General features: G+C 36.7%; 1 protein-coding gene across 6 annotated transcripts; it reads right to left on the reverse strand.

Annotated features, from left to right (window-relative positions):
* Positions 1-1,100: 1,100 nt before the first annotated feature.
* On the reverse strand, positions 1,101-26,554 carry LOC149087490 (caspase-3-like). 6 transcript variants are annotated; one of them, XM_089231498.1, is made up of 9 exons: positions 26,434-26,553; positions 24,929-24,980; positions 23,615-23,665; positions 19,881-20,025; positions 19,044-19,191; positions 15,533-15,714; positions 15,266-15,392; positions 4,214-4,452; positions 1,101-1,284 (listed from the first exon to the last, which is right to left on the reverse strand). In XM_089231498.1, the coding sequence occupies exons 1-8, from the start codon at positions 26,465-26,467 to the stop codon at positions 4,217-4,219; spliced, it is 975 nt and encodes a 324-aa protein (XP_089087624.1). In that variant the 5' UTR covers positions 26,468-26,553; the 3' UTR covers positions 1,101-1,284; positions 4,214-4,216. The 6 variants fall into 6 exon arrangements, 5 of the variants coding, with proteins under 5 accessions (XP_089087624.1, XP_089087627.1, XP_089087628.1 ...); XM_089231499.1 differs by having other exon boundaries at positions 1,114-1,284; positions 15,533-15,711; positions 26,434-26,554; XM_089231501.1 differs by lacking the exon at positions 24,929-24,980 and having other exon boundaries at positions 26,434-26,541.
* Between the last annotated feature and the right edge of the window lie 109 nt (positions 26,555-26,663).

Genomic DNA, 26,663 nt, shown 5'->3' on the forward strand with positions numbered 1-26,663 from the left:
ACCAAATTTCATTATCACTTGGTCTGTTTCCTCCTGAGCCCTCCCCCCCCCCTCCGCTTTTAGGTTCAAGATGTTTGGTTAGTCCCGCTTGAATTTTCTCTACTTTTTTATACCTGTACAAAAGACGGTTGATGAGATAAAGGCTGCATTAGTACTTACAGGACACTTTGTATATCTTCTTAGAAGCAAATATCTTTTGCAGAATGTTTTCTCAAAATGTCAAATGAGGCTTGACTTCAGTTCTAATTGTTTTGTATGACTTTTTGCACCTCCCTTGGTGGTTGGTGCAATAAGCCATACAAAATAAGCCCATAATCTTTTAAATAATATATTAATGGAAACAAATTATCATTATACTCAGCAACAGATTTCATTTGGCAGACCAGTAGGTTGTCATCTTCACTGGTCCCTCAATGAAGTGACTTTTATTTTTTAAATTCTAATGCTGCTCTGTCTCCACTTGTTCTGCTACCAACTGCAGTGGCAGAAGGTCTTTCAAGGGATGGGTTGATCAGCCAATGCACTTTTCTTCAAAATGTTCTGGCTCTGGTATTTCATCCCCTAGGTTTTGGGAGCTGCAAGAGTCTGTTCTTTTCATTCATTGTTACACTCAAGGAAAAATTTAACATGATCACTCCATGGCCCCTTCCCATCCTGGAGCAGCTGAGATTTTTGGTGGGCTCCCCAAGCCAGACTTTTCACGGGAGGGGGGGGGGCATTTATAGTGAATTTATACCATGGGAAAAAAATTATAATTGTGCCAGGCCCCAGGGCTGGAACTCTGTCAGCCCCACCTTTGTGGGATAGCCATGTATCTCTCATCCCAAAGAGGTTCATAATGGCTGCAAAAAAAAAACCCCTAAAATTTATACTTAAGTGAGCCAGACATATAAAGACTCAAAAGTCTATAGCTGAGGATTAGTCTTGATATATTCAGCTGCTATTTTTTTTATTTTTTTTTTATACAAGATTAATATGAATAAGCAACTCTAGGATAACAGTTTTGCTTTTCATGCTAGAGATATATAAGCAAACTGTTATCATTTCAATGTTATTGATGACCAGAGAAAAAAACATGAAATGACACAAGGCAGAATTTTATAAAATTTGCAATTTAATATCCGTAACAATTATAACAATGAATCATTTCTTATGTAAAAAACATTTTTTTAGTAAAATATCTTGAAAAATGGAATGCCATTCCTTCAGCATTCAATAATTTGACCAAAACAATGATAAAAGTTTTATGTATTGATATTGCATTTTCTTACGTGTGCATAGTATCTGAAATTCAGAAAAAGGAGAAAAAAAAATCAGCTAAATACTATGAATAAACTATACTATTTGACACAGTTGATCATTTTCAGAAGTACAATCAAAGCTATTTATAATGGCCTCAGTTACCACTACTTCTTGGCCGTTAATGTTGATATGTTCTGGCAGATTTCCAATAGAAAATAAATTTCACGGACCTCGCTTTTAACAAAAAGTACCTTGGTGTAGTGAAACATTTTTCAATTTATTTTATTTTGCTTTTGTGTGAAAAAAAGCCCCTGCATCCAAGAAATGCTAAGAATTTGAGATAAACAAAAAAATTAAATGCTTGCACTATGATGGAAAGGTTTTGGGCAGTTTTGCAATTGTGAATGAGCAGTAAAACTTTGTTTTACTTGCAGGTCTTCCAGAGGCCGTGACCAAGTGACAAGTTAAGGACAAAGCCTTTATTTGTGAGTGTACTCAGCCAGACAACTACATAAATACAGGCTTCATCCTTGACTACACAACACTTGATCGCTCCTTTCTTTCTTTCGATTTGAGCACAACTCTGATCTACCGCCATGGGCAATTTACTACCAATTGAGTTGTGCCGGAAGTGTGAGTGTGTATATACCTAACAGTTGGAGTGCATATATAGTGTTGTGTATGAATTTCTAGAGCTGCCATCTATATTCAAAATTTAGAATGAAGTGTAATGATTATTTGTGCCATTGTAGGCCTGTTGCTCTCTTTGGCGAGACTTTTTTTAGTTGGGAGATCGGCTCACATTCATGCCTCGAAGTTGGGAACCACAGAAAATTAACTTTAGACGACCACCACTGTTGTGGGATTCGTCACTATAACCACTAACACTTAATCACTACTGAACTATACATGCATCTCTTCCTTATTCTTCTGCGGAACTTCTACCAATTAGTACGTGTTGGAATGTGCGTGTATGTGTAGCAAACCTGACATGAAGTTTGTTTCTGAGTAATGCTTATTATGTGTAGTGCGGCCATCTGCCATCAATTTTTCTAACTATGAGTGAAGTGTAATGATCGAATAATTTTATTGTTGTAGGCTTGTTGTGCTCTCTGTGGCAAGACTTTTTAACAGGGAGATGGGCACAGAAAACCAACTTCAGCCGACCACCACTATGGCAACGATGAGGTTCGAACCTGGGTCTTTGTCTCAGACAATGTGTAAGACAATGATCAGTCCGTCAAACACTTGATCATTGTCGTACAAAACTACTTGTCACTTTGTAGCTGTTCATTCAAGAGGCCCAAAAGCCAGAAATATTTTCATCATAATGCAAATGATGGCTGCAAAAGCTTAATATAATTCATTCAATGAAATGTTTGTTTGCCTCTTCGACTGAAAACTATGACAGTAAAAATCATTTTTCAGTTTCTATGCATTGTACATAGGAGCATTGGCACATCTCCCAAATGCAATGGATTTTTACAGATATTTTCCCCCTTTCAATAACAAACTACAAGTACTCCAGAGACTACTACTCCAGCCACCAGTATTTCCACTTACAGTAAAACCTCTCAACAATGGCAACTAATGAAACTGTAAAAATGTGGCGAACGAAATGGCAAGGAAAAACTGACATGAATCAAGATGGTGCACCAGCGACCCCCGCCCCCCCCAAATAGTTATTTATTCCCATCCATGATTAACTACATGCTGAACCCATAACATGCAGACCAAATGTGACCGTTGGAATCATCTGATGTGTCCCGCTATCTCAAGCATAATTTTGTCAGAATGAACAAAGCGGCACATTCTCAGATCACTTCAGTGACCTGCAGCACAGTTACAGATTGCTTCAGTGGCCCAGGTCACTGTTCTAGATCACTTAAGTGATCTGCAGCATAACCATAGACCACTCAAGTGACCCTTTTGTCCCTCTCCACTGCCTTCAATGTACTCATCTAGCATCTGCACCCAGGAATAAAAAGGATAAGTAATTCCCCCTTTCCATAGAGTTCGGGGGTGGGGGAACTCCCTTGAAAATCACTTAAAAAATTATTTTTTCATAGTTTTTCTTTTTTTTTTTTCAGACTCAGTGTCCAAAGCGGCTGTTGTTTTTCGAGGTTACCTTTAACTCTATAAAGTCCAAAATGCCAGAAGACGGCCGAGATAGGGAGTATGGGTATACTTTGGATTTGTGAAGAGTGAGGAAAAAAATGAAAGATCTCATCAGAAGCAGAAACCTGAAAAACAAAGTCTCATAGAAGAGTGAGGAGGAAAAAGAGTAAAAATAGAGAGAAAAGATTAGTCACAACTGGGAGAAGTCTATTTTGGGGGGGGGGGGGAAACTGGCTGTAAAAAGTTAAGTCCATGGGACACGTTCGGTTCCAACAAAATGTAGCCATTGTTCAGAGATTACAGCTGTTTAGAGGTGGGCGTTAGAGGAGGGTTTTACTGTAATCTGTGCATTCAACATTTGTTTATGCTTTGTCTTACATACTGAGGAGTTTCAGGAATTCAATTTTAAGCCTACTTCAAAGAATATATCAGAATAAAAAAAATGTATACCCATAATTTTTATCATCAGTTCAGATTTCAAAGATGTGTTCTGCATCTTCGTGTACAACTACCATACATGTAGATTTTGAAAACTTTATTTCTCCAATATTAATATTAGGAGAAAATTTCAATAAATGGAAGTAGTACATACAAGTAGATCTCAAACTTTAAAAGCCTGCTGCTCAGTTAACTTATTTTATCAAGCGGAAGGCCCAGTTATACATGTGACTAATGGGAAGTAAAGGGGAAAAATGAAGTGGTTAATCATTCATGGCCCGGTTTGATTAATGTCAGGGTCCATTACCAGGTCATGGCTGGCGGTTGAGAAATACTGGCATAGACTTCTGGAAGTGAATCAAGATATTAAAATTTGAGTGCATAAACTAAAATAAACTGCATATTTTAGACATACCTCTCATCGTCGTGGATAAAAATATACTTTTTGTGTCAGGGTAGATGTGACACAAGGAACTTGTTTCTTCTCATGCATCCAACGTTCTTTAGGACAGTAACTTTTAAAATATAGAGCAACTTGCAGGTTAACTTCTGTCATCATGCTAAGCAAATCTTTAGTTCTTGAATTTTCCTGTAACACTTTACACAAAGTTTGAATGAACCAAGAGCCTTTATCATTGCGCCAAGAATAATAACCTAAGGAAGGAAGGAATATTCACATAAAAATAATATTGATAATGTTTCACAATTATATGTAAATGATGTAAAATAGATGTGCTTTTTAATTACAATCAACAAGCACACAGTTGAGTGTTTATCAATTTATGGTTTTTTTTCCCATGGCTATTTTTTACAGTTAAAATCCCACTTTAATCAAAAAATTCTTGATCCCATCTAATTTTATGTGTGTACTGATGTTTATTATAAATGACAACATAACAGACCAGACATACCTAGCTCCACATCTCTAACCAGATCTGTTAGGCCCAATATATTGAGTTGCACCAAATGTAATGGGCATCTTTTTTGACTGTTTTAGGAGAAATAAAACACTGTTGTAAAGGAAGGGAGAAGAGTAAGTTCTCCCACAAAAAACAACCATATAACAGATGTCGGGTGCATCTCTTTTACGTGAGGTTGGCTGAATATTCCAATATACTTGATATTAGAAGGGTTTCCAATTGAATCACTAAATGTAAAAAGGGGTCATGTCACATTTTTTTAATTTTTACGTTTTGATGGATTCATGTAATAGAGACGCCAACGCATCGTTTTATGGTGAAATGGGTCAAGTCTCGCCTCTAGATGCTGAAAAAAACCAGATGTTAAAAGTAAAAAGGTGTCAAGTCCAGGACACACACACACATGACCCTTTTTTATATTTAGTTCTCAAGACCGCTAACAGGTGGCAGCAGGGTTTCCCTGTTCAGTTACCCATAAGGAGGTTTTCTTTGTTTACATTGTTTTTGTTTTGTTATTTATTGTTTTTTGTTTAAAACGTAGTTGTTATTATGTAACTATGTTGTAATTATTAGTACAGAAAAGGAGCAAAAAATTTTATGATGCAATCATAGAAGCCAAAGAGCTTTGCCAAGAAAACAGCGATATTTTCTGTCTGTGTATTGACTATATGGCTACTGTATCCTTACCAGTGCAAGATATCTACTATTTTAGGCAGCTTAGTGTTAATACCTTTGGTATTCATAACCTAAGAGATGGTAAAATGAAATGTTTCGTTTATGATGAAACAAATGGAGGCAAAAGGCCAAATAAAGTTATGTTCTTTTTGAAAAAATATATTGATGGAGCCAAAAATGAAAAGATCTTGTAACTTTTTATGGACAACTGTAGAAGGCAAAATAACAACACATTGATGAGGTTTCTGATGTTCTTAGTAGAGTATGAATGTTTTGAGAAAATCAAATTTCATTTTCCCATCAGAGGGCATTCTTTTTTACCGTGATAGGGATTTCGCCTTGATAAAAATACTTATCAAGAAGAATGTGAGATTGTACACAAAGGACCAATATGTGGATTTGATCAACCAGAATGCATCAAAGTTTACTGTACGCAATACGTCAATGGTATTGGCTCACGAATCTTCCTACTAAGAAAACTTGGTGTACCACTAATAATACTCCAAAGCAAAGCTTATTCATCGACAAAACTTCCAATAACCAAAATAAAAGGGACGACTTGAATAAAACAAAAAATACATCCCAATGGAGTATAACGATTTTTAGGACCAGATTTTTAGTGCACCATCCATTAACTCATTAGAGGCAACCAGAAGAGGAGTACTTTTGATCCCCGTCTAATAGAAAGTTTATATAGTATAAAAAGCTAAATAAAGTTTGTTTCATTGCGTAAATTCGTTTATTTATGTGTTTTTCTGAGACTTTTCATTAGAGAATTGGGCTCTAAAATGTTTAATTGTAAAAAAGGGTCATGTCCGCATCAGATTTTACCCCTTTTACATTTAGCGATTCAATTAATGCCTGAAACTACAGAACTTAATGAAGAAGACTATTTCAAAATTTCAAAACACAGTCAGAACAGACAACTTTCCAGGATGGAAGCCACATTCCAATTCACGCTCTATGCTCTTGGAAGATAGATTTTCTTTTCTCACCTTTCTTGAACAACGTATAAACAAACAAAACACATCGTAAGGCCAAAAAGAGTTAGTAAAAATGTCCATATACTGAATTAAAATAGATTTGTTACAACCATATTGTAGGTGATTTCCATTCTGGATAACTTTTCATTCATGCACATCTATAGCATTTGGTTATTTATCACCATCGAATTTCTTATACACATACTGAATTTTATTATATATGACTAGAAAACAGACCAGACACACTCCTGCATCTCCAACGAGATATCAGAGCATATACATAGCTACAAGAAACCTACAATTATACAATAAAATAATTACCAATTACCAGTGGCAGAGCTGGTTGAGACTCTGGATGCAAAAGAAAATATTGGGCCACTTATGTAAGAAAAACGTTTGTGTTTTTTGGGGCCTTTTAGAAGTCCGGGTGCCTAGTGCGCCCGCCGTTATATCTGCCTTTGTCAATTACCATACTTTCCTGCATATAATCCACGCATGAAAATTTTGCTACTTGGACAGAAATGTTGTCCTATAATCCACATGCAAAAATTAATTTACTAATTATAAAATCTCAAGGAATGGAAGGGGTTGTTAGAGAGATTTGAAATAATGAAATGCAACTCTTCTACTTACAATCTATCAATATTCCCTCAGCGAATTTTTTTTTTAAATTCCTTTTTACGAGTTACTTTTGAAAATATATATTTTTATTCCATCCCCTCAGAAGAAAAAGTTAGATAATACAAAGAGGTCCATAATCCATAATCAGAAACTTTTTTTAAACATATAATACATAGACTATACAGGAAATTATGATAATACAATAGCAATAGCTAAACATTAGAAAATAAAACAAAAACTCATTAATCAAAAGTTTTGGCATAATTATTGTTATGGAAGCCTATCATACTAAGTTTGTTAGCTTACGTGACTATCATTCATAAGGAAAAAAAATTGATGAAAAATTGAAGAGAACTCCTTTAATTAATAAGGCTTTGGGTAAGAACAAAAATGTAGATGTTGTTTACCTTGATTTTCAGAAGGCATTCGATCGGGTCCAACATGGTAAACTCTTGAAGCGTTTAGACGAGATTGGAATTGGGGGCAACTTGCTGAATTGGATAGAATCATGGTTAAGAGATAGGTCGCAACGAGTTATGGTGAATGGGGAATTCTCTGGTTGGACAGACGTCACAAGTGGAGTTCCTCAAGGAAGTATCTTTGGCCCCCATACTTTTTTCACTTTTTATCGATAAACCGGATCAGGGTATCGATGGGATTACTAGCAAATTCGCAGATAATATGAAGTTAATGGGGGTAATCGGGAATCAAAGCGATAGGGAGTCGCTCCAGACCAGTCTAAACAGGATTGCAGCATGGGCAAATGAATGGAGCATGATGTTTAGCGTTGATAAGTGCATGGTCGCTCATTTTGGTTCAAACAACCCACGGTTCTCTTACGAGTTGAATGGTGTCACTATCCCGGATGCAACTAGGGACACCAATTTGGGAATTCTCATTGACGAGCGGCTTAGGTTTTCTGAACATTATTCAGCGGCGGTCAAAAAATCAAATAGAATGTTTGGTCTCATTTTCAAAGAAGGTAGTAAATAAATGGAATAGCTTACCCCCGGAGGTAGTAAATTGTAACACAATTGACACATTTAAAAAGAAATACGATAAACATGTATTGGTAAATCGAGAAACTATCCATACTTAGAATAAGACAACCATAAGTATTCTTTATGGGTGTAATGGGTATACGTATTCTCTTCGCGTACTCCTAAAGTCATTCTTCCGCTTTTTCGAGGCTTAGTTCGTCCTGGACTGGAGTATGCTGTAAGGTTTTGGAGATTATACTTACAGAGGGACATAGGTTGAAGGGGTGCAGAGACGAGCTATGCGTGTCCTTATTGGCACACAGGGCTTGAGTTATGAAGAAAGACTTCATTTTTTGAATATGTTTACATTGGATGAACGCAGGTGTCGAGGAGATATGATCGAAGTGTTCAAAATTTTCAATGGGATGGATAGGATGGACCATGAACTTTTAGTACACCGCCAATTGACTGCTTTTACAAGGGGACACCAGTATCGATTGGTGAGGGACAATGCAAGGTTATGGTGTCGCAGGGAATTTTTCTCTAATAGGGTTGTTAATAAATGGAATAGCTTACCCCCGGAGGTAGTAAATTGTAACACAACTGACACATTTAAAAAGAAATACGATAAACATGTATTGGTAAATCGAGAAACTATCCATTCTTAGAATAAGACAACCATAAGTATTCTTTATGGGCATTGTATAATATTTTATCATGTGTATATACTGTTTATAATTTTTGTTAATTGCATTTTTAATTGGGTTGCTGTATTTTTGAAATATATGACACCCATATTTTTATGGGCATCTTTTTCTCAGCCACCTCGTTGGGCATTTTTCCTGTTGTGGCGTTGTATTTGTATAATTTTGAAGAAAGCCTTTGCCTGCAAATCCTGATACCATGGTATGTCACATAGTTAAACATACACTGGTGAAATAAATTAAGAGAATTTGCATATTTTACGAATTTCATGAAAAGAACTGAATTGAATGTAAAACCACTGCTTCTAGACAAAAATGCAAATCTTGTACATCAAATACGTAAGTGTACACATGTGTGTAGGCGGAGCCAGTAGAGAAACAGACTTTATAAGCGTGCGTAAGTTAAGACGCATTTCGTTCTCTAGCACACCTCAGCGAATTTCTTGGTGTTATTTTGCAGCAATCGGTTAATTTCAAATTGTAACAGTAAAAATGAGTAACCACCAACGTTTAGATGATGGAATGAGGTGGCAAATTGTGGGGAGGCTAGTAGCAGGCCAATCTCAAGTCCAGATTTGTAGAGAGTTCAATTTAACGCCCAGCGTCGTGTGTAACTTATGGAAACAGTTCCAGGATACCGGATCCATCGAGAGAAAGCCTGGTCAAGGTCGCCCAAGAGCCACAACGGCCAGAGAAGATCGCCATTTGTCGATTATAGCGAGGCGTAACAGGAGTGCTACAGCTTCTCAGCTCTCTCGTGACTTGTATGCAGCCACAGGAACCCGTGTATCAAGGATGACTGTTTCCAAAAGACTTCATGAGAGAGGGTTGTTTGCAAGAAGACCTGCTGTTTGCGTCCCGCTCACTTCTAAGGACAGGAGAATCAGTTTATCATGGTGCAGAGAGCATAGAGATTGGAGTATAGATCAATGGGCAACCGTTCTCTTCACTGATGAGTCCCGGTTCAGCCTAAGCACCGGGGCAACTACCCCAGGCGGCAAAATTTAGGGAGAGGCAATTTTAAGTGGGAAGAAAGAACACAGTTATAAAATTATCAAATTTTAAAGTTTTAGGAGGCAAGAAAAATCCTAGTTACGGCCCTGCTACAGATCTTCAAAGTGATGTTCTGGGCCTTGACCTAGCTTGAAGTGTGTGCGTGTGTGTGTCTACAATTACCATACCCTCTCTAAAAAAACATAATCATAGCATCAAATCTCATTATCATGAGGCCCTTTATGCACTGGTAGGTCAATTTTTGTACACACAGGCATCCAAGAAAAATGTGATTGATAGCCTGGGACTGGAAAATAAGGGTTACTCCATTGAGAAAGATACAAACAACTGTTGAGGAAGGCACCTCACATTCTATTCCAACCATCATAGTACTAGATACAATGTTTTCCAAATTCATTTGAGTTTAATTTTGACTTTTTTCTACAACCCGTCTAGTCATCAGTGATCTATGGTGCCAAGTTGGCTAGAAATATTAATAGAAAAGCAGTTTTAGCTGAGAACAGCAATAACATGGTTTATCATTTTTGGATTAGGGGCCATTCAAGTATTAATCAACAGATTTTTAGTCATTTTTGATCCCCTACAACTCTTGTCAGCAAAATTTTGTCAGATCTGCCCTCCCTCTCCTTTCACATATTGGGATCAGAGGCATATGCAGGGGAAGGCTCATATCTCCCCCACCCCTTCAAGATGGTCAAAAATTTATTTTTGATGTAAAAAACTTAAAATATTGAAAGAAAATATATTTTTTGTTGTCATAGTTAATTTATGTTTATTCTAATGCTATTTCAAAGCTAATACCTTGAAATTTCTCTTTAAGGAATTCATTGTGGCCATCGCCTATGTCTTTCATGCCCCCCCCCTCCCCCAAAGGTCGATCCTGCATACTACCCTGATTGAAATTGCTCTTCGAGAATATACATAGTGAGTATGATCACCACTATCTGACACTCTCTATACTCCATAATGTGTGAAGTGTGCTATGAATACAAAGGGATAATATTTTACGTGATAAACTGAACAGTGAATACACTTCATTTAGCTTGTGTTTCAAGTTTTGAGCATTAATTGATGGAGTAGTATGGATTGCTGTTGCTAGTTGGTGCAAATTACTGGACATAGTATTTGTCTTCATCATATTTCTTTAAATTCCAGAGATGTTGATCAGTCAATGGCAAGACAGTCGCTTAAAAACAATCATTTGAGAAATTTGTGATAATTCTTTCCTATATAGCTTTTGATGCAATTTAATGGAATCATTGCAGATGCGTCTGGTCTTGACTATAGCGCAAGGTAGGCCTACACCACGTGTGGTAAAGTTTTTCAGGAGAATCTATGTATATAAAACTGACTGTCTGAGTGTACATGTTCTCTATACAAATCTACAATTTTAGACAGATCTCTGTAAAATTTTCAATATATACCCAACATAACCTGACCTGAACGACTGGCTATTTTAAAAGTTCGTCAGAGCAGGCAAATGCCAAAAATGGGCAAAACACTCTTGGGAAACAGTTGTTTCTTGTCCTCAACAATCACTATTGAAATGTTCACTTTGGTTACGGTTGCTCCCAAACGATGTTTCACACATGTTCATTCCTTTACAATGGTTTGTCACTTTTTCAATACTCCCAGTATATTGAGAAAAACCACGCAGCTGTATTATTTATAAATAGTAGTAAATAAGTAGAAAATAAAAACATACAAAAATGCACAAATTAAAGATGGCATTAAGAATATTTCAAATTTTCATAAACAGAGGTTGATGACGTAATCATCATTCAACCCCCCCCCCCACGATTCTGACGTAATACTTGAATAGACCCTTACACATTAGCTCAGCATCTTATTAATAGGACACTCCATACATCTGATTTAACATATGAGAATGAGACGAAACATTTATTTCAAGACATTTTAAACTTATCTGAGGATGACGTCACTCTTTGCTATCCATACAAAGGTTTTTAATAGCTGTCTGATGCAAATATATATATATATTTGGAAAGAGAAAATTCAACTGCCCCTGCAGGGAATCGAACACACGTTCTTTCACTTTCCGGGTGAACACTCTAGACCACTAGGCTACAGAGGCATCGAATATCTCAATCTTTCCTTGGATCTCGTGTGCGCTGAACGGGACTGCACATGGACGGGTGTGCACAACTCAGGCCAAAGCTCACAATTGCTGATGATGCCACCAGATGGCTACTTATCGACTGAGTGACATCATCCTCGGATAAGTCGCCATCTGGTGGCATCGTCAGCAATTGTGAGCTTTGGACTGAATTATGTCCAACCATCCATGTATAGTCCCATTCAGTGCACATGAGTTCAAAGGAAAGATTGAGATATTCGTTGCCTCTGTAGTCTATAGTTTGTTTCAGGTTAACTTTGCAGTGAAGAGAAAGGTAGAGAGTGTATTCCTTCGCCGCAAAATATAGTTCCCATACATCAGAGGTTTCTGATGATCATTTATATAGAATATTTCAAATTTTTTTATGATATCGAAAAATACCGTTTTGAACCAATGTATATTCGTTTAAAATTTTTAAATTAGAAAAATATTGGTTACCATTATAAAAAATCCATGGCGAGCTCAAGAACATTTTGGCGCGATTTCCAAGAAATTTTCCCCGCCAATATCACTGTCGTGTTTTTTTTTTTGGTTGTACAATTATATATATATATTATATAGTCATTTTGTTGAATTTTCCATTGAGTTTTGAATGTAGTTATAGGCCTACGACAAATATTCAATCAGTTTTTTTTTCTCCCGAAAATAGCCTCCAACGAATTCAGATATTCACTCATAGATTACAGGAAGTGTCCCTCTTTCACGACAGCGCCGATACCGTTGTGAGAGGCTCTCTTTATGGGTGTAGGTTACGGTTCCACTCTTTATTACGGCGCCCTCCCCCCCTTTTTTTTTTAATTATCTATTTCTTGCCGTGTTCGTAGGATAGGGGTGGTTTCTGAATTCCAATAGCCGATAGCGGAGGGTGTTGACATAAGTAATGTCTCTTTTGCGTCCACACCAACTTCTCCCCCACAGCACACACAGAGGCTGTCTCTCCAGATAAATATAAATAAGCAAGAGCGAGAGAGACCCACAATGGTTTAGGCTTGCAGTGTATTTTTTCCTTCTGTGACAGTTGTATCTTTTCACCAGAGATAGACACGCTAAAACGTTCTCAGTTCTTTTTGGCAATAATGCATAAAGCACGTTATTGAAAGGAAGAGGAATTTTGGATGGCCTGATGGAACACATGTTGGAGCAACAACAATTAATAAGTAATAGAGAATCCAATAGTTCTACAACTTCAAGTCAGGATTCCATGGAATGGGAATCCGTAAAAAATGACTAAAACTGTAGTGATAACAAGTGGCATCGACGTATATGCGTTCGGGTGGGTGAGCGACGGAAATTGCGGCAAGAAAAGTGAGTAAAAGAATTCTAAATTTTTCCTTATCATTTTTATTATTATTACACTGCTGGCCACCGTAAATGCAACACCCTGAAGGAAGCGTGCAAATAATATGAAATTTACAACATGCATTAGCGGAGGTGAGATATGCAAATGATTAGAATTTCAGCGCAGACGCACATCACGCGCGCCTGTGGCGCCACTTCAAAGCGCTATTTAAGGCTTGGAGATTTCGACGATTTGAAGTACGGCAATTGTGTTTTTCTTGTGGTTTTTTCAAAAAAACGATCAATTATGCCTCGTAGGAAACAGCGATCATCTTTTGATCAAGTATCCGAGTTCGACAGAGGAAGGATAGTGGCCTACCGAGATTGTGGATTATCTTTCAGGGAAATCGGTAGTCGTGTTGGACGAAACCAAACAACTGTAATGTGGATATGTGATCGTTGGATGCAGGAGGGTACGACGGACCGACGTGTTTGATCGCATCCACCTCAGTGCACCACTTCACGTGATGACAGGCGTATTGTTCGTATGGCAGTGACGGATCGCTCAGCCACATCACGAACCATAGCACAGCACATTCAGTCTGTACCGCATCATCCAGTGTCTGCGCGTACCATTCGACGCCGTTTACAGCAGAGTGGTCTGTCCACAAGACGTCCATTGCTTCGTCTACCCTTGACGCAGAACCACAGACGTCTCCGCCGCCAATGGTGCGATGAAAGAAGGATGTGGACGGCACAATGGAATGAAATTGTCTTAACTGACGAGTCACGCTTCTGTCTGCAACACTACGATGGTCGGATTCGAGTCTGGAGAGACCGTGGAGAGAGGATGCTGAACAGCTGCGTTGTGCACCGCCACACTGGTCCTGCACCGGGTATTATGGTATACGGCGGTATTGGATATCACTCTCGCACTCCTCTAGTACGCATTGCCGGTACTTTAAAAATCCAGCGCTACATCTCCGAGGTGTTGGAGCCAGTTGTCCTTCCTTGCCTTCAGGGCTTGCCCACAGCCATATTTCAACAGGATAATGCGCAACCACACGTGGCACGCATTGTCCAAAGGTTCTTCGTCAATCGCCAGATTGAATTGCTTCCCTGGCCAGCTCGCTCTCCGGATCTTTCGCCGATAGAAAACATGTGGTCCATGGTTGCTCAACAATTGACCCGGATTACATCCCCAGCTGCCGCACCAGATCAACTTTGGCAACGCGTGGAAGCTGCTTGGTCTGCTGTACCCCAAGAACACATCCAAAGTCTCTTTGAATCAATGCCGAGGCGTGTGGCAGAGGTGATCTCCAACAATGGCGGCTACTCTGGCTACTGATTTTGGCAGGAACCACACTTCACAGAAGTCTATAAATTTAATCATTTGATGCTTGGTCAACATGTTATCTACAAAATAAATATTGTTGCGATATCTCTTGTCTTTCTTGGTGTTGCAATTTGGGTGGCCAGCAGTGTACTTGGGGCTATTCCCAAATTCAAACATGAAAACCGGGTTAATAGGAGTTACTAAGATACTTTTCAATAAAAAAAAAACATTTTTTTCGAAAACCGCACTTTAATTTCTGAAAGTATCGACGATGGTTTTTTTTTTCATTAGCTAATTGTTACTGACTGCAATTTTTTCTACAAGCATTACGTTATACGTAAAAAATATTTTTTTTCTGCGAGATTGGCGAGAATCAGCCATACCTTACCGAGGCCGCGCATCGATACATAGGTTAAGAGGCTTTCGTTGTCATAGCAACGAGTGATGCGGTTCCCTCGTAGCTTCCTCTTCACTGCAAAGTTAACCTGAAACGGACTATAGTGGTCTAGGGCGTGCTACAGGAAAGTGAAATAACGTAGGTTTGATTCTCCGCAAGGGAAGTTGAATTTTCTCAGGGCCGTCATTTCAACTTTTTCTGGGGGGGGGGGGGGGGGACAAAGCACATGTACCCATTTTTAGTGTATTTTCAAAAGCCAAGGGGAGGGGGGCCTGAATTTTCTCTCTTTCCAAAAATATATATATCTTTGCATCAGCCAGCTGTTAAAAATTTTTGTATTTTAAAATTATACTGAAAGTTTTTTTTTGAAATTCACAGTTAAAAAAAATGTGAGTGTTAACATGTTAAGATAAATTTCTTACCGGGAACTGTAGAATTCGCTATCAGAAAGTTTACTTTGGTCCACGCTAGTGGGGCTGCTGAACAGTCAGCTTTATCTATTTTGAACATTAATTTGGAACCAGGATCCGGTTCATCACCTTGACATGCCTATACATGTGAGATAAGAATACCAACATATTGCCAATAGGTGATTATTTCTTTTTAAGACATTGTTATATAGGAGTCCTAGTTTCATTCAGAAATAACATATGTGAAAATGCATCCATTCATTTATGTAAGAACATTACCTGAATTAAAAAAAGTTTTGGCTTACCAGCCAAACAACCACATTTGTCTTCCGCAAACAGTTCGAAGATTTCTTCTGTTGATATTTTGCAATCAGTACTATATATAAGGCCCTCGTATCCATGAGATAAGATACAGCACACAAAGCAATCACTCAGTGAATGATAATCTTCATCTTTGGCTACTTTATAAAGACAAGAAGAAATGATTGCTGCAATGTATGTATTCATTAAATCATATATGTGCATTGAATAAAATATGAAATTGCTGATAAATATTTTAAACTCGAAACAAATCACAATAAAATTCAGGTTTTCAGAATATTTTTCATAAATGAAACATATGCAGAAAAGTTTGAAAAGATACAAAATCATCTCAAAAGTTCTGAAAAATCTTACTTGAGAAAGAGGGTGCATACATTTTTGTTTATAAAAAATGCAGTGAAAAATGTTGATAGCATATTCCACATGAAATGCAGATTGATGTGCCTAGCTGCTGCACATAAATATTTTAATATATAATATTGCAGGATAACCCGAGTGGTTTTCATGCACCAATTTTGCCATGGGGAATTTCAATATTCACTCAAAAGTAATCTTGAAAGAGCAAGAGAGGAAATTTTTCCTACCGTATCAGTGACATGACTAGGTATAGGAGCCTTTAGGTTATAATGAACATATTTCACCATGTTATCTGATGTGAAATAGTCTTAAAGATCCATTCTCAATATAGTGTAGCCCTGATCATATATGACAGCTTGATGACCTTGTTAAACCTTGAAATCTATCCCACAAAATGACTTGTTTTCTCTGAATTCATCGACAGTAGTGTGGCCCTTATTTTTCAACTTTTCAAAAGTTTACATCTCATCCCTTCTTCTTGTTTAAATTTAAAAAAAGAGAGAGATCTGTATAAAATTTTAGCTCAATTGAACTGCTAGACCCTCAAACGCCTTGAAGTTGGAATATAATTTGGCACCAGGATGTTAATTCCCTATGTAACGTGCTGATGATCCCCCGGCGTAAAAGTCCGTAGTCGCCGTCACGTGATCTGTTGTCATAAATATTACTAATCTGCAGCTGTGATCGTATGGCGACGATCAAGGCCGATCGTGATGTCCGCCTGCGATCGCATGCAAATGAGGTGACCTTGAAGCCGATTGGCTTGATCAGACACGTGCGGTCGGATGTTTTTCCTTAAATACCGGCCGTACGTTGTAACAGCTTTGATTCAGCGTTCATCTTTTCTCGTTCGATTCAACTGAAGCCCTCTAGTAGGACGGTTCACCATCTTGCTACCGTATCCATTGGCCTTAAGCTGATTTGTTAAAATGCAATAATTTACATTGTTTAAATCCGTTTTCCGGCAGGTCCGGAATCAAAAATAATAAATAATCTTCACAGTCAAAGTTCTTCATTGCTGAGCAAGGTGGTCCAGCCTTCAACCGAGAGGCCCCCCGGAGCTGAGCAAGGTGGTCCGGCCCTCAAACGAGAGGCCCCCTGAAGCTGATCAAGGTGGTCCGGCCCTCAACCGAGAGGCCCCCCGGAGCTGATCAAGGTGGTTCGGCCCTCAACCGAGAGGCCCCCCCGGAGCTGAGCAAGGTGGTCCAGCCCTCAACCGAGAGGCCCCCTGGAACTGATCAAGGTGTTCCGGCTCTCAACCGAGAAAACTTCTTTGATAATGACGGGAAAAGGCTAACAACATCGGATGTCCGATCAATATACAAGTTGACTGTTGATGATCATCAATTGGTGAGCCAGTATCTTTACTGTTAACGTCAAATAGAGGGCTCCACGTTATACTAATCTATTGTTAAAATTGACTAACCCTATAATTAATTCGAATAAATAATATTTCATGCGAAAGTTTATTTGCAATCATTTTCCACTTGTCGTTTGCCACTTTATTACTGGATATTTCGAACCGGGCAAGCAACTCCCGTAAGGGACGTTGCACCTATATACAATGAATTATTCCGTTCAAAAGCAGTATTTTTTTCCCTATCCTGATATATATATTTTTTCTTCTTAGAGAAACTTATGAAGACACATATACAGGCAACTAACTATAGCAATTATTTAAAAACATCCTGAATCCAATTTCTCGAGAAAAAAATTGTCTCCAGAGTAAAAGACGCTAAACACCATAAAAAAAATACAAAACTGCTAGTAAATCCTCTTTTAGGAAAAAATGTTCATTCGTTTATATTATGTTTTGATACTATAAAAATGATTGCTGTAAATAAAACTGTTTCTCTGATAGCAATAAGTTGTGTACAATATTAAAAAAATATATATTTCTCAAATTTTTTTATGTTATTTCAGATATTTTTTTAATTAGGACAAATTTTTTGGGGAAATTGGGTTAAGAATGTTTTTAAACAATTATTGGGGTTGCCTGGATGTGTCCTCATAAATTTCTCTAAGACAAAACAAAATGGTTGAGATAGGGAAGAGTATACTGCTTTTGAATGGAATTAACTTACTACATTCCTATTTCCAGATGTTTGACGGTCGCCTAGCAGTTGCCCGATTCAGCTAAAAGTTTGCACTGTAGTTTTTTGCTGCCTAGAACAGGATTGGAATGAAGCACCAAAATTTGTAATGTTCAGAAAATTACCTATAACTAAGGGCCACACTAATGGACAATATGAGAATACAGTAATGTTTTCTATGTGCGTCAAGTACAACCAAAATAATTTTTGATGTGTACATATTTGAAGATTTTGTTAAGGCTGAGCAGGTTTAAACAGCGTTAGTGACTAAATAAATACTGACAATAATTTGTGAACTAATTTTTCTAAATTTAAATAAAAATTTCTTTGCATCATCCCATTTTTGGGGCTTTTGAAGACGCATGATCAATGCAAAATTTATCATGCTTCACACATAAGTTTTTACGCAAAACATCAAGCACCACAAAGTAAATTTGTCACTTTCTCAATGAGAACTTTTGAACTTATTGTTAAAAGCAAAATTGATCATTTTTATCGCACCACTGTCATTTTCTGCACACGAGGGCTAATTAGACCGGGACCTGCAATTTATTGCTGATTCCGAAGGGCAGACTTGTTTTTTTATACTCATCACAAGGTTTGTGCGCTAGCCCCTTGATGGGGGACTCCCTGCGGTAGCAATCTTTTTCTGTGATCATGTTACCGTTTCGGTTGTACCCCTGTGTCAGGAAAGTTTTCTGACAAGGACTAACCGGGTATCGAACTCGCGACATCTCTAAACATCCTTCGGTACTTTAGACAAGTATCTTATCAACCTGGATCCATCACAAGAGATATTGTAACAATAATTTTATCATTTTCTTGCATTACTTTGATATAAAAAACATACAAATCAAACCAGACCCCTAGTTTAAAGTCAATTTTAAACTGTAATTCTTGCAGGCCCAGACTTTTCCAACTAGAGGTCAGTGTGTATCCCACCCCACTCTCTGGAATAAAGCAGCTCTGAAGAGAATTATAATAGTTCAAGATCATGAGTATAAACATTTCAAACTCACTTGTATTTAGCCATGTCAATATCTCGTGTTTCCGGAGATTGTCTCTTCTCTCCACATCGAATTTCAACTCTCTGAAACATTTCTCCAGTAAAGATGCATCTTTATCTGTTCCTTTTCGTTCCTCCTTGGAAATATGGGACTGAAAATTCTGTAATAAAATGATCAAAATTTTTATGAAAACACCCATGTTATAGTTGCACACCAATCGGGGGTGCTACCAGAAGCAGAATAATATGGGAAAAATTTATCTGTTCTGCAAAATACAGCACGATCTCATGAGCCTACACAATAAATCGTCTTTCCCGACACTGTCCTTGGTTAAAAGTTTGCCAGAACATTAATATCAGTCATAATTATTGGTCACTATGTGGTCACGACGATAAACTCACATTGCGAGGACCTAGGCGTGAACCCTACAGAAAGCATAATGGTGGTTGACTGAAATTGGTTTTCGGTGGTCTTTCAATTACAAGACGCCAATCTCTTATTTTAAAAAGTCAATCTTTAAAGAGCAATTGGGCTACAACAGGGGTTCTCAAATGTTTTCACCAGCAGCGCCCATTTCCTATTCATTGCTTATCCGCAAGCTCGACTGGTTCCGGAGTTTTTTAATAAATATATTTTTGAAAAACGTTTGTCAGGATGGCCATTCCATGGCGTCCTGACAAAGGTTGGAGGCAAACAGTTTGAGAACCCCCTTATAGTATTCATAATTTTTTACATACGTCATATTTTTATACATACATTCATAATTTTTTACAGAAATAAGATTTTTTTTTAATATAATCAAAGAAGGAAATTTTTACAAATCAACAACAGGGAGAAAATATATTTAACCTTTTCATTTATTATTATACACTTTCTATGTTTCTCTTTCTCCATATAATATTCTTGGCTGTCAATAGAGTTGGACACTTTCTTTTTTTCACAGTCAGTGGCGTACTTTTTCTCAGACACACCAGAAGGAGAAACAAACTCAGAACTATAAAAATAAATAAATAATGAATAATTCATTTCCATGCACTAATGTTAGTTATATCATCTCTCATCTGAAAATATTATAATTTCCTCAGATAACCCAGACCTTACAGAATTTTAATGTTATATGAAATAAATACAGACGATGGAAACTACACATTCACACAAAATTCATTTTTTAAGCAATTATATTTACAGACAGAGACAGACATGACCACTGACCGCTCAGGGAGACCATCTTGGAATGGTTTGCGCTCCTTTTCAAAGGATTGGATGGTCTTGGAGAGCAATTACATTATTATTTGATAGAAAAGTGCCACAAGTTCAGAAACATCCTGCACAAAGCAATTGTTCAAGAGATTAGAATTACCCAGTGCAGTGACACCTGGACCAACAAAGATAATTCATTCTAGAATTATGTTCATCAGCCGAAACATGATTCTCTATAGGTTTCCATGGAAAATCATTTGAGTCATTCTAGGAATTGTCCGAAAGTTCAAAGTAACTTCCATAAAACACTAAGAAGCACTATAAAAATGACAGAAAAACTGATTGAAGGCTCAAATGAACAGCTTTAAAATTGGAAAAATGAGAATTTACATGATGAGATACTCTGAAGATCTTTTTACTTTCCACTATGTACGCAACCAACACCAGCTTTAGTCTGCTAAAGCAGGTGCTAACACAACCCAGTCAAGTTCATAGATGTCCCCATATACAGTAAAAGCTTATAATGATGAGTATGGCTAATAACGAGAATGTCGCTGTAATGAATAATTCACAAGTGATTGTCAACAGCTAATGTTAAAGATACAAAAAATATTCACCAATATAGTTATTTATGAATGAAAATGAGAACATATTCACTACAACGACAATGGAAACCCTAGAAAATTGTCCCCTTTTTTAGAATTATGCATAAAATGAAGACCAGAAAGAGTGGAACTTTTTAAAATCGCTTCACTGTTTTCATAGATGTTTATAAAAGGGTTATATGTCAGTACCTCCCAATAGATAAGAGGACCACATGCTACATTTTATCTTCTTGTTTATCTGTATAGGAGGTGGAAAAGCACAAACTTTCATCGGTAGATACATTGGTTGGGTTAGGTCTTTAGAGGAGGTATAATCTCCTCTAAGGGAAGTCCTGGGGAAATCCTTTACACCCCTCCTTTCTTGGAATCTTCCAAAACTTTGCACCTTGCAAACAGATCATGATAATTTTTTCTGTTGTAAGTTGTTTTCATTGTGATTTCAGAACTTTTTTTTACACTAAAATTGCCAATTTTTCTGAAGTTTTTTTTTTTTCAACAGAAAGAAAAAAGAAAAGTTTAGCAATTGAAACAAAACTTCAGATTTTATTAGAATTTGAAACAAAAAGTGAAATCACGAAAACTTTCATCGTCAACTTTTTTTTTTTTTGTTACACAATCAACATTGTGTAATCCTAAGCAATCAACTCTAGATCAGTGTTTCTCAAGCGCCAGGCTACGGTCCGATATCTGGCCCTGACATCATTCATACCCAGCTACGAGTGATTAGCTGTTTCATTTTTCCTCTTTCATTTTTCATTAATCCTGTGTTTGACTAGACTTTTCACTCACAAAAATGAATGAAACAGGGCTGCAAGCTTGCATAGGTTGAGAACCACTGCTCTAGATGCATATTGCAACAAGATAGTTCAAAACAAAGGGGAAAAAGTAAATTCTTCGAGTTTTTTTCTCCCCCATTTATATGTTTCAACAGCCTAAAAAACTAAAATTTGTTTACGAGTGGTCCATTATAATGGCAATCTTCCCTCCAATTGTGAACTGTCATTATAACAGACTTATTACTGTATTTGCGTGATTTGATAAGCTCATTTCTGTGTCTGATGCATGTGGATGAAAAAGGTAAGCTCCTAAAATCTTCAGATTGTTCAGTTTGATGTTAAGAGTTTTGCTCTTAGAAAATAAATTTTTAATGCTTTAATGCAACAGCTCTTTTTTTAAAGCATTTTCTTAGAGATCCAAAACTCTGGAGAATAATCTTTAGGGAAATATTCTTGAGAATATTCTCGATCAGGAAGGACTACTATTATAAATAACTTGAGAACATTCTTATTATTTTTGATGAAGATATTCTCCTGTTATTTATAATATAGTTATACTTAAAACGAATGCTTAGAAAAAATAGTAATGCTTGGAAGAATGAAGGGAAAGAGAGGGAGAGGCAGACTAAGCACCAGATGGATAGAAGAAGTGTTGCAAAGCACTGGAATGAAGTTAGCACAACTGAGACATGCTGTTAATGACAGACCAGCTTGGAGAGCCATGATCTATAGTCACCAAGAGTCAAAATCGACTCGATGGTTCCTAACAACAACAATAACATACATAAACTATCCTTGAAAATATTCTCTGGAAGGACTACTTCTACCAATTACTGGGGAATGTTCTTATTGAAAATAATAAGAATTGTTCTCAAGTTATTTATAATAGTCCTTCCAGAGTATATTCTCAAGAATATTTGTAATAACATGCATTATAATAAATAATCTCTATAAATAGAGGATAATTTTTATTATTTCACAATAAGAATATTCTCTGGTAATTTATAATAGTAGTCCTTCGAGAGAATATTCTCCGCCCCCCCCCCTCTCCCTATCAGGAAGACAAGGAATATTGAAGTTTGTAGCCCACAATATTCAAGTTTAAAAGCAAGAAAATAAAACCAACATGGCTGAATTGCACAACTTGCAAAGAAATATTAGTGATACAGAATTTAAATGTATATACACCGAAGCAAATAACAGTTCTGTATCTTAGAATGAAGGTGATTGTATATGAATAGCTTCCTTTTTCAATCAACTTTGAGTTTTACTCTTTGCTTTGAACTAATTTCTTAAAATTTATCTAATTTTAAATAACTTTTAAAGGTTTTAATCTAAAGGTTTCTAAAATCTTCATAACCAAACTTTTAAAACCTCTCATCATGATCAGGAGAATATTCTTGAAGTAAAAGTTGTCATTGGGGGTAATTACACCAAAAAGTATTGTTTTTTTGGTATAATTACCAAATTATAAAAAAAGTAAATGTTTTAGGCAATCAAAACTGATTTATATTTTGTAATATAAACAAAATTAGTAAAAAATTTAAATTATTAAAAAAAGGAAAATGAATATTCTTGATTATTCTCCAATTTTTACATCCAGGAGAATATTCTCGTTTTCTGAGAATATTATCACATTACATCTCTACATCATAAGAGAAGACGAGGTATACAAGGGAAAATATTTCAAGATGAACATGAGTTAATTGGGTTCGAGTGTCAGTAATTCTCATGATGACTGGTGTTAAAGTTCAGCTCATGATGAAGCTGTTTTATGTTAGCTCGTGCATCCATTTCAACAAAAATGTTTGATAGCGGAGTTTGTTAGCTGAGGGAGAATAATCATGAAAAGAAAAATCTTCATTAGCCGAAAAATTCATAAGCTGAGGATGTAAGTACGATAGGTATACAAAAAACTAGAAGATATTTTGACCGAATTTGGGTAAACAAAACTAATAATGCTATGATTCAAAAGAATGTTCGGAAAATGATGACTACTTACGGATTAGAACCTCTGGTATCAATTTCACTTTCATCTGAATCTCCTTCCATCCTTGTAACAGAAAAAAAACCCAAAAAACATAAACAGAAAATAATATAATTAACGAACTAATGCAAATTTAAAATTCTCAGAGGAAAAAAATCCTTTAATACAGGGGTTTTCTCTAAAATTCTTTCTACATTCATTTCTATAATATATTACATTATAAATTGCATAATTTTTTATTGTCAAACACACAATTAAACCCAGCTTACAATGAATCTTTTGACACAGTACAGCCTTGATTAACAGTCTCTATCAATTGAGAAATTTCGCCAGATCAAGGAGTAGCCAAGGTCTTGAGTGTAAGAGGTGTGTATGTTAACATTCTCCGAGTTGCCAATCAAAAATCAGATACATCTCTACAATTTTATAATTGCTGAATTTGAGACCTGATGGTTTGTCTCGATAACCTTATCTTTTTTATTTAAAAAATGAAATACTGGCATCCCTAGCTACTTCAAAAGAAAATTTTAGGAACCAATATCAATTTTTTAATCGCCATGATGACCTGGTGCCTGGGATCAGGTAATATAAGGGGTGTACAAAACGGAATGTTTTGCATCGTTCTGCAACAAGCCCTCGGCTGACTGGAAATGTTCTGCAGTGAAAATTCCTATAATTGCGTTTTCTTCACTTTTTCTTAAAATTCTTCCAGATTGTTTAGCAGTAGCAGTGATTGTTCTGTGAGGTACGTCACAGATTTCGGCATATTCTGCATTGGGGAAAAGGACTATTTCCAAGCAGTGCCGTCTTAAGGCATGGGCCCACCCTGGGGCCTCAAGCGAAGATGGGCCCTCACAAAAAATGAGATCTGGTTGAAATTTTCGAGAAGTTGTTTGGTAGAGTCTCAGAAAAATCAATTGGCTCGGGGACCCATGATACTCTTAAGACAGCCCTGTTTCCAAGGATTATAAAGCGAGAGAGAGCAAAATGTTAGAAATTTTCTGATATACAAGGTAAAAAAGCTATCGCAGGCAGGATGAAAGCACATAATAGAGAAACACAATTATAAACCTTGCATTCTGGTTTTTTGGTAGCATTATAATCTTTTTCTTACTGCTCAAATTTATAATTGGAACCACCAAAATTTAAATTCATCACCTCATATAAAAAATGTTTTGTCAACAATCTATAAATATGTTACACACAAAAGGACAACTGAATGAAAAGATGAAACGCAAAGGTTTTTTTTGGCCTGTAACATTTTTTTTTGTTAAGAAAAATTAACTCTTTACAAAAACATGCTTGAACAGTTTTGCTCAAAATACACACCATTTACACGAAAAGTTCCTGCAAGTGATATCGCATGCATGTATACTTTTCACTAATATTAATAGAAATATGGAAAAAAAAATTAGTGAAAATCATATTTATCAACATTGTAGCTCTAACAGTTGATAATTACATAACATCCATAATGGAACATATATTTTAATATATATATTTTTTAGATTTTTGCCCATTTTTTTCACTTTTATGCCACTGTCCTGGGCTGGCAAAAACTCAACCCAGTCTGATGCAAGGTATTTGAGTGTTTTAAACACACTTAACTCAAAAACATCCTCAAAACCAATAGATTTTGCCTCTCAACTATGTCAACTCTTTAATTTGCAAGCTCATTTGCCAATTTTACATCATTAGTTAAACTTTGACTGAATTCCACAGGTTTTCGACATTTCAAACCAACTTTTAAAAAACTGTGTAATAGCAAAAATTCGTAGAGCCTGTGAGAGTTATTCACTCTAAGTGTCAATGAATTGTTATGTCATTTTAAATCAAAGTAGTTCAATGCTGAGAGCAAGGGTGATATGTTGGTGATACAAAAAGTGTGGCCAATTTGTGTACCTCATAATCATGGATTGCTCCCACATCAATCATTTGAAACTATCAAAATTTTGTAATTAATTTTTATTATACAAGGCCTATATGAATTATTAAGATGCTTCATTAAGAAAACTAGTGTCTCCCAAACTCATTTGTCCCGTAACTCTTCTTTGTTTTTCTTATCAACCATTTGTTAATCCAGCCCACAAGCCCGCACATGGTATCTGTAGTTTCAACCGATTCCTCTAAGGGGCCATATCGCTCCCTTTGCAAAGTACTAATGAATATGATTAGCAATCAATTCCCCCCCCCCCCACATTTAGAACCGTATTCGGAACAGGTGCTGTATAATCCAGACCGCTAAATCCAATATAATCCAAATCGCTAAGGGCGCTATAAGTTGCCAACGCCGGCGCTCTCAGTTCTACTGATCGGCGCTCTCTTATTTTGCCGGGTTGTCATTGTTCTTTCCATAGAAGCTTCCATTACCCATCCATTATAGATGGCGCTTAAAGCGCGGGCGATTCAAACGGATAACGGCGTGTTTTCTCTTTGTGCAGTAGCGTCGCTGTCTTTGATCATTCCCGATTACCTTTCGCTAGTTGTTTTTAGCGTGTCTTTTCAAACGTTTGAACAGGAAAGTTTTGGAAAGTTCCAGGAAGGGGGGGGGCTACGGGTATAACATAGGATCCTATGGGTTAGATTGCGATGGGAAGAAAAAATTTCTGAAGGGGGCGATGGGGCAAAAAGGTTGGGAAACTATGATCTATACATAGTCTTTTCCGGTTTCACTTTCAATTATGTATTTTAGCATCTCTCACGTTAATATCAATATAATTGACAGGATTAGAAAAACCTTACTAGCGGGACTATTTATAGTGTGACTACACTTCACATTAAACTATAAACTAAATACAATGATAAAAGTTAAAAATGAAACTAAGTTTGTTTACAATTTTGTTGCTTGCAGCTCCATAGTGCACTCATGTCCGGACGGCCTTGACAGCAGTTTTTTTCACCTGTCAGTGATTTTCGCTTAGATAGTCTTCTTTCCCCTCCATGTGGTTAAGAAAATTTTCTATATAAGTGAGGACTGGAGAAATAAAAGGGTACTGTGTAAATCAAAATGTTTTTCGCAGCATAAAGTACTTTAAAAAATAGACAAAAAGTCCAGCTAGCTTCG

The sequence above is a fragment of the Pholcus phalangioides genome, unplaced genomic scaffold (genome assembly GCF_987345545.1).
Source record: "Pholcus phalangioides strain wild (caught in Gottingen) unplaced genomic scaffold, Ppha-v1.0 ptg000004l_1, whole genome shotgun sequence".
NCBI classification, from domain to species: domain Eukaryota; kingdom Metazoa; phylum Arthropoda; class Arachnida; order Araneae; family Pholcidae; genus Pholcus; species Pholcus phalangioides.

Coding starts and splice junctions, on each gene's coding strand:
- LOC149087490 (XM_089231498.1), bottom strand. CDS start 26,467: ATGAGTGCACTATGGAGCTGCAAGCAACAAAATT. Junction 19,192..19,880: donor GTATAATAATAAATGAAAAG/GTTAAATATATT, acceptor ATTTTATTACAG/AATTTTCAGTCCCATATTTC. Junction 15,393..15,532: donor CAAAACTTTTTTTAATTCAG/GTAATGTTCTTA, acceptor TCACATGTATAG/GCATGTCAAGGTGATGAACC.